Source organism: Vulpes lagopus, chromosome 1 (assembly GCF_018345385.1).
Source record: "Vulpes lagopus strain Blue_001 chromosome 1, ASM1834538v1, whole genome shotgun sequence".
NCBI lineage: Eukaryota > Metazoa > Chordata > Mammalia > Carnivora > Canidae > Vulpes > Vulpes lagopus.
In genome coordinates, this window is record NC_054824.1 from 61,653,584 (window position 1) to 61,661,757 (window position 8,174).

At 50.9% G+C, this 8,174-nt stretch overlaps 1 protein-coding gene across 1 annotated transcript; it reads right to left on the minus strand.

Annotated features, from left to right (window-relative positions):
- Nucleotides 1–349: 349 nt before the first annotated feature.
- PTCRA (pre T cell antigen receptor alpha) lies at nucleotides 350–7,173 on the minus strand. Its single transcript, XM_041748043.1, has 5 exons — nucleotides 7,113–7,173; nucleotides 3,069–3,101; nucleotides 2,362–2,682; nucleotides 1,453–1,497; nucleotides 350–780 (listed from the first exon to the last, which is right to left on the minus strand). The coding sequence occupies exons 1-5, from the start codon at nucleotides 7,171–7,173 to the stop codon at nucleotides 350–352; spliced, it is 891 nt and encodes a 296-aa protein (XP_041603977.1).
- Between the last annotated feature and the right edge of the window lie 1,001 nt (nucleotides 7,174–8,174).

An 8,174-nucleotide genomic window follows, 5' to 3' on the forward strand; every position in this document is an offset into this window, starting at 1 on the left:
CTCCTCGCCCTGACCTCTCCCAGAGGCTGGGTGAGGGTGAGAAATGGGGGGTGGGAGTGGGGGTGTCTTCCCATGCCCGGCTGCGGGAGGAGACAGAAGTAGGACAGTGTCCTCCCTAAGCGCGGCATCACTCCGCAGTTCCTAGAGTCTCACCCTCGGGAAGCCCTCTTCCTCAAGGGAGACTTTCCAGATGGCTTTTTCAAAATCTGCCAAATTTCCTCCTCCCAGGGCAGACATGAATTCAAATATTTCATGTGTGTCATTTAAGTTCTCCTTTAATTAGTCTCAGTTCCCTGCTCCTCAAATGTCCCAGTACCTGTGGACCACCACCCTCCTCCCTCAGAAGCCCTCAATCGGAGGCGGGAGACAGAGCCCAGCCCCAGAAACTTCCAACTGCAGGAGGAGGCAGGTCACAGACAAATACTGCAAGGCTTAAGGAAGGAATACAGGGTGGCTCACGAGCACCAGGCCCAAGCTCGGTGGGTAGAGAGCCTCCCCTCCTCCCAGCCTGGGCTCCGGGGCTCCGGGCCGCCGGCGGGGCTGCGGCGCGCCCGCAACTGCGGCCAGTGCAGGCGGCGGGGGCTGAGGGCGCGCCCGCGGGCGGAGGCTGCGGGAGACGGCGGTGCACCTGCCGGCCCGCTGGGGCGCGGGGAGCCCGGGGTCCCCCCCGCGCAGAGGGCAGGCCGCGGAGGCGGCTGCAGGTCAAGAGCACGTCCAACAGTAGCAGCTTGAAGAGCAGTAGGCGCAGCGCCCCAAGCCGCAGCGCCTGGCCCCGAGTCCCTGCGGAGAGAGACTGATGAGCGGTTAGGGGCCTGGAGAAGGTTCTCCCAGGAGGAGGGGTCTTGTCCTCCCGCCTTCCCCTCCCCGCCATTCCTCCTCCCTGCCACCGTCCCCAAAGCCGGGGGAAGTCCTCCCTGGCGTCTAGCCTCAGCTCTAACCGTTAATAATAACACACACCTTCCTAGTCTTCATTTTATTTTATTCCCCCCAAACCAGGGCGATGTAGGTCAAGCAGGGATTAGCATCTGACGCAGAGGAGAGTAACCAGCCCCAAGTTCTTTGGGTGGTGAGGAAGCAGAACCCGACTCAGGACTTTCTTTGTCTGGTGGGTGTTGGGACTGTCTACCACTCAGTCTCCCGAGGCTCTGATGCTGAGACCATCCATCTGGGCTGCCCCAGGAAAGCTTCATGGGGCCTTCTGTTAGCTGCCACCTACACTTTTCAGCTGGTGTCCAGAAATTAGTTTGGGGTGGGAGGATCCACTACCATTTCCCCATGGGGAGACTGAAGCACAGGCTTGCCAGTGCCCCAACCCAACAAGGCAGCCTCTTCCGGGAACACCCACCGACACCCAGCCACCAACCCAACCCCCACCCCCACCACCCCTCCCAAAGAGTGGGACTATCAGGCTAGACCCAAACAGGGCTCAAGATCCCGGTCCCCAGTACTCACCCGTGAGACGCTCCCAGAGGCAAGTCCTGGCTGAGGAAGCCCCTCCTGGCCACCAAGGAGAAGAGAAAAAGTCTTTTGGGATGGGCTCTGCCCTCCACCCAAGCTCTGTGCCCCAGCCCTGACATACAGCAGCTGTTCATGGCAAGTTGCATAAGTGGACAAATGAACCAGCAGCAGGAAACCTGAGCCCATTTGCTACAATTTCTCTCAGGGACTCAGATCTTTCTTCCTCCCCACTGTCCACTGTTCTGTGCCCCAGGGAGGCTGAGGTGCCTCAGCACTTTTAGACGAGGACCTGATTTTCTTAGCAGCCTTCCTTGAAAGGCAGGGCATTTGTTCAACAAACATTCCCATTTGGAAGATGACAAAACTACCATAATCCAAAAAAAGGAGGTAATTCATCTAGTCATAATCAGAGTTGGCTTTGGACATGTCCCTTAACATCTCTGTGCCTGTAAAATTGGGAAAATGGTATGACCTACTTTATGAATGTACAGTGCTTAGAACAGTGCCTGGCACAGAGTAAACAATAAGAAGATAGCATTTTGTTATTTGATTATTGTTTGGTTCTTCTAGGTAGGGTGTCATACATGGAGTGATAGAGAAAATAACCTAAGGTACATAAACATAGATATCAACCCTAGGTAATAGGAGGGAGGAGGTATTTTTACCTCTTGGAAGTCATGCATCAGAGCCTGGATTTGAAGTCTGGATATTTGAAGGAGTTGCAAATCCAGGACTCTGGGCCCCGAGGCCACCCTGCTCTGAGCCTGCCCATCACCTCATTCAGATGGTTGGCATCCCCTCCATGCCCCCATGAGAGCCTACCCCTGTCTCCCACCGTATCCTGTTTCCAGAGCATGTGGGAGGGGCAGGGAACATCCGCAGGGGCCCAGGCTCCATCCCCACCTGACAGCTGCAGGGGCTGTGTGCTCTGGCTCTGGTCGCCAGCCTCAGGCCCAGTGTGGCAGACCAAGTTTTCCCAGGCTGCCAGCTCCTCGGAGGGCAGAGAGAGCTGAGCCAAGCTAGTCCAGGTGCCGTCAGCCTCTGGGGAAGGGCCGTAGGTGAAGGCGTCCAGTGAGCTGCCATTGCCAGCTGAGAACCAGATGGGGCTCTCAAGACCAGGGGGTGCAACATCGAGGACCAGACAGACCACCAGCGTCTGCTGCTTCCCGTCCACCAGCAGCGTGATTGGTGGGGCCAGAGAGGGGAAGGGTGTGCCACCCACACCTGGAAGAGAGCATGCACCTGTGGGGGGCTAGGTCTGTCTGGGACAGCGTCTCATAATAGGCTTCTGTCTTTCTATTTAGGTTTGCTTCCAGCATCCATCTATCTATCCTTCCACCCACTCATCCATCCCTCTCTCCTTGTATTTGCCCATTGATCCATCTACCCTTCCCCCATCAGCCATCTTTCCTACATCTGTTCTTTTTACCTTCCATCTGTATGTCTGTCCATGCTTCCATGGATCCATCCTTCCCTTACTTATCTATTATATCTGAACCTATCTCTGTCAGGAACTGGGGATAAAATACTGATGAAGACATTGCCCCCACCCTCAAGGAACTCAGTCCCATGGGAAAGATCACAAACGCATAAACAAATTCTTATAATACCTTGTTGTGCCAGCCTCAGGAGGGTGGTTACCGCTGGGGAGGAAGGGAAGGAAATAAGATCTGGAATGAGATCAAAGAGGGCTTCGAATGTATCTGTAACTTTTTGTTTCTTTTATCTGATGCAAATATGGCAAAGTTTAAACCATTTGTTAATGTGAGTGGAATATCCATAGGGGTTTATTACATTGTTAGTTCTTTTCTGTAAGGTCTGTAGTAGTTTTGTTTTTTTTTTTTAAGATTTTATTTTTGGGGCACCTGGGTGGTTCAGTTGTTTAAGTGTCTGCCTTCAGCTCTCAGGTCATGATCCCAGCCCCAGTTGGCAAGGGGCTCCCTTCTCAGTGGGGAGTCTGCTTCTCCCTCTCTCTCTGCTGTTCCCCTGCTTGTGCTGTTTCTCTCTCTCTCTCTGTCAAATAAATAAATAAATAAAATCTTTAAAAAAATATTTTTTTTAAAAAGTAATCTTTACGCTCAGTGTGGAGCTCCAGTTCACAACCTGGAGACCAAGAGTCCCATGCTGTACTAACTAGGCCAGCCAGATACCCCTAAAGTATTTTTAAAAGAGCTTTGTTCAGATATAACTTATATACTATACAATTCACTCATTTCAAGTATATGTCTGTATTATTTAATAGCTAAAAATTATTACTATTTTAAATATTTATTTGAGAGAGATAAAGAGTGAGAGAGAGCATAGAGCAGGAGGGAGAGAGAGAAGCAGGCTCCCCACTGATCAAGGAGCCCAATGTGGGGCTCGATCCGAGGGTCTGGGGATCATGACCTGAGCAGAAGGCAGATGCCCAACAGACTAAGCCACCCAGGTGCCCCTCATAGTTAAAAAAAATAAAAAATCATATGGGTACCACAAACATCTGTATTTTCCAGAATAGTCCTGATTTTCCACAGGCTTATTCTTTTCAGTAAAGATGACAAAATATATAATGACCAAAATGTTACTCTTGAATAGTTGTTTTTTTTTTTACGTTTTTTAATTTATTTTTTAAAATTTTCTAAAATTTTATTTATTTTACTTTTTTAAAAAAGATTTATTTATTTATTCATCAGAGACACAGAGAGAGAGAGAGAGAGGCAGAGACATAGGCAGAGGGAGAAGCAGGCTCCCCTCAGGGAGCCCAATGTTGGACTCATTCTGGATCCTGGGATCACGCCCGAGCCAAAGGCAGATGCCCAACCACTGAGCCACCCAGGTGTCCCTATTTTTTTACATTTTTAAAAAATTTAAATTCAGTTGCTAACATATAGTATAACACTCAGTGCTCATCCCATCAAGTGTCGTCCTCAGTGCTTGTCACCTAGTTACCCCATCCTAGTTGGATATTTTTTTAATAATAATAAAATCTCAAAGATTAAAACCCACAGACAGGGTTGCCCTGGTGGCATAGTTGGTTAAGTGTCCTACTCAGTTTCAGCTCAGGTCATGAGATCGAGCCCCAGAATCGCTCTGCGCTGATCCTGGAATTCACTGGAGATTCTCTCTCCTTCTCCCTCCGACCCTCCCCCGACTCTTTCAAATAAATAAACAAAATATTAAAAAAAGAAAATCCATAGTTAAACCTTGAGTTAAATGCAGCCAGGTTAAAGAAATACCCCAAGGGGGCACCTGGGTGACCCAGTGGGTTAAGCATCTGCCTTCTGCTCAGGTCATGATCCCAGGGTCCTGGAGTCCAGTCCCCACATCAGGCTCCCTGCTTAGCGGGAGTTGGCTTCTCTCTCTCCCTCTGCCTGCCACTCTCCCTGCTTGTGTTCTCTCTCTCTCTCAAATAAACAAATAAAATTAGGGATCCCTGGGTGGCGCAGCGGTTTGGCGCCTGCCTTTGGCCCAGGGCGCGATCCTGGAGACCCGGGATCGAATCCCACGTCGGGCTCCCGGTGCATGGAGCCTGCTTCTCCCTCTGCCTGTGTCTCTGCCTCTCTCTATCTCTCTGTGACTATCATAAATAAATAAAAATTAAAAAAAAATTTAAAAAAAAATAAAATTAAATTAAAAAGAAAAGAAATACCCCAGGGTGCAGGAAAGGACACCAGAGAATATTGTGGGGAGGTCAGAGTTGGCGGGGGGGGGGGGGGTGCTCAGGAAGGTTTCTTAAAGGTCAAAGAACAGACCTAAAAGTATGTGGATGGTAAGTACCCTACTCAGGATTTGAACTCAGGTCTCTTTGACCCTCATTCCCACAGACCACCCCACTTGGCAGGATGACTAAGAGTTTGCTACAATGACACAATGGATCAAGCCTGGGACATGGCCTCAAACAGAGTTGGTTTGACTCCTCGCTTGTCTGCTCACTTTACTGATTCTCAATTGCTATGTCAATATAATGAGGTTAATGACACCAGCCCACTAAAATTGTTGTGAAGACTAAACATGAATGTCAAACACCTTGGCAGAAAAGTTTAGTATTTTCATCTTTTTTTTTAATTTTTATTTATTTATGATAGTCACAGAGAGAGAAAGAGAGAGAGGCAGAGACATAGGCAGAGGGAGAAGCAGGCTCCATGCACTGGGAGCCCGATGTGGGATTCGATCCCAGGTCTCCAGGATCGCGCCCTGGGCCAAAGACAGGCGCCAAACCGCTGCGCCACCCAAGGATCCCTATTTTCATCTTTTTTTAAAAAAAAGATTTTATTTATTTATTCATGAGAGATGCAGAGAGAGAGAAGGGCAGAGACACAGGTAGAGAGAGAAGCAGGGGGCAGCCCCGGTGGCGCAGCAGTTTGGCGCCGCCTGCAGCCCGGGGTGTGATCCTGGAGACCCAGGATCGAGTCCCACGTTGGGCTCCCTGCGTGGAGCCTGCTTCTCCCTCTGCCTGTGTCTCTGCCTCTCTCTCGCTCTCTCTGAATGAATAAATAAATAAATCTTTAAAAAAAGAGAGAGAGAGAGAGAGAGGAGCAGGCTCCATGCAGGGAGCCAGATGTGTGAGACTCGATCCCAGGACTCCAGGATCATGCCCTGAGCCAAAAGCAGACGCTCAACCACTGAGCCACCCAGGTGTCCCTAGTATTATTATCAATAGTAATATTAATAAGATATGGGAAACAAAGGAACTCGAGAAAGCTGAGAGTGAGCTCCAGGACCCTCGACCTCCTGAGCCTCTTCAGTTGTACAGATAGAGTTACTCCCCAGGTTGAGGTTAGCATATACCTCCTCCATGAAGCTGCCCAGGATTGCTCCTCCTCACCCTGGCTGCTTCCTTCTCAGAGCTCAGACCTCCTGCCATGGACTTTCTTTGTTCCACATGGATATGATTTATCTCCCCAGCAAGGAAGAGCTTGTGGAAATGCTGGGGGCCAGCTTTATTTTTATTTATTTTTAAAGATTTGTTTGACAGAGCACAAGCAGAGGGAGTGGCAGGAAGAGGGAGAAGCAGGCTCCCCACTGAGCAGAGAGCCTAAAGGAAGGCTCCATCCTAGGATCATGACCTGAGCCAAAGGCAGATGCTGAACTGAGCCACCCACGTGCCCCTGGGGGCCAGCTTTAGATCAAGAAGATGACCTTTCCCCACCACATACATACAAACATGCACATGCTTCTCGATGAAGCTGGAATTCTTTCCTTTAAACACAAGTCCTGGGCAGCCCGGGTGGCTCAGCGGTTTGGCACCTGCCTTTGGCCTGGGGCGTGATCCCAGTAGACCTGGGATAGAGTCCTACGTCGGGCTCCCTGCATGAAGCCTGCCTCTCTCTCTCTCCCTCTCTCTCTCTCTCTCTCTCCACGTCCCAGCCGTGGCTACCCCATCTCCACCCTCCCTGGATGCCTGGTGAGCTTGCTCTGGATTCTCTGCACCTCCAAAATGTGACTGCCACACTGCAGACTCCAGGGAGCAAGACTCAAGGCCCCCCGAGTGAGATAGCTGGAAGGCAGAATACAGTGGGGAAGGGAATGGTAGGCTTATGGTAAGACCCTCCTCCCCAGGGCCCCCAAACAGCCCTGTCATGCCTTCTCATATCCCACCCCATGAGGACCGGAGCTAGGGAGCAGGCTCAGGCAAGCTAATGGGGCACCGAGAGGGATGCCGGGAGGGGACTCACCTGTGGGCAGGGCTGGACACCCGAGGGCTGGGAGAAGCAGCAGCAGCCAAGTCCTGGCCATGGCCCTCCTGAGAGGAGGCAGGACCCAGCTGCAGACCTGAGCTGTGGGCTGTGAGAGGAGGCACCCGCAAGACTGCCTCCCAGGCTGGAGGCCCAGATGCTCCTCAGCTGCTCGGCCACCAAGTGGTTTCCTCCTGGTGAGGAGCCTCCCCCACCTGCACCGGGGCCCCCTAAGCCCAGTCCTCTCCCAGGGGCCAGCGAAGCCAAGGTGCCACTCCCACCCCTTACTCCCTCCTGTCTGAAGAGCACTTTGCGGTCTGCAAAACCTTTTCCCAGTCACTGGCTCTGGCATCTACAGGATGCAGAGCCCCAGGCAGTATTTAAGGATTTACATTCAGCATGTCCTTCCACCACCCAGCTGCTGTGAGCTCCATTTCACAGGTGAGGCCACTGAGGCTGAGAGAGATTGAGTGACCTGCTCCAGGCCACACAGCCCGCAGGGGTGGAGAGTGAGGGGGGGTGCGGGGTGCGGTCAGGGCTTGACCTATTTCCTGATGCGGGGCCTTACTGTGGCCAAGAAGCCCAACATGCTTCTTTCCATGTTGTTACAGCACCTCAACCACCCACCCGCACACACCCACATTTAAAAATAGAATTTATTTATTTTTTAAATTTTATTTATTTATTCATGAGAGACACAGAGGCAGAGACACAGGCAGAGGGAGAAGCAGGCTCCATGCAGGGAGCTTGACGTGGGACTCAATCCTGTGTCTCCAGGATCGCGCCCTGGGCCAAAGGCAGGCGCTAAACAGCTGCGCCACCCAGGGATCCCAAAAAAATAAAATCTTAAAAAAATACATACATACATACATACATATATACATACTCTTTAGGGGCATCTGGCTGGCTCAGTTTGTAGACCATGAGATCTTGATCCCGGGGTATAAGTTCAAGCCCCATATTGGGTGTAGAGATTACTTAAAATGAACTCTTAGAAAAGAAACAAACAAACAAACAAAAAAACCCCAAAACCAACCTCTTTATAAATGCCACTTTCAGTGA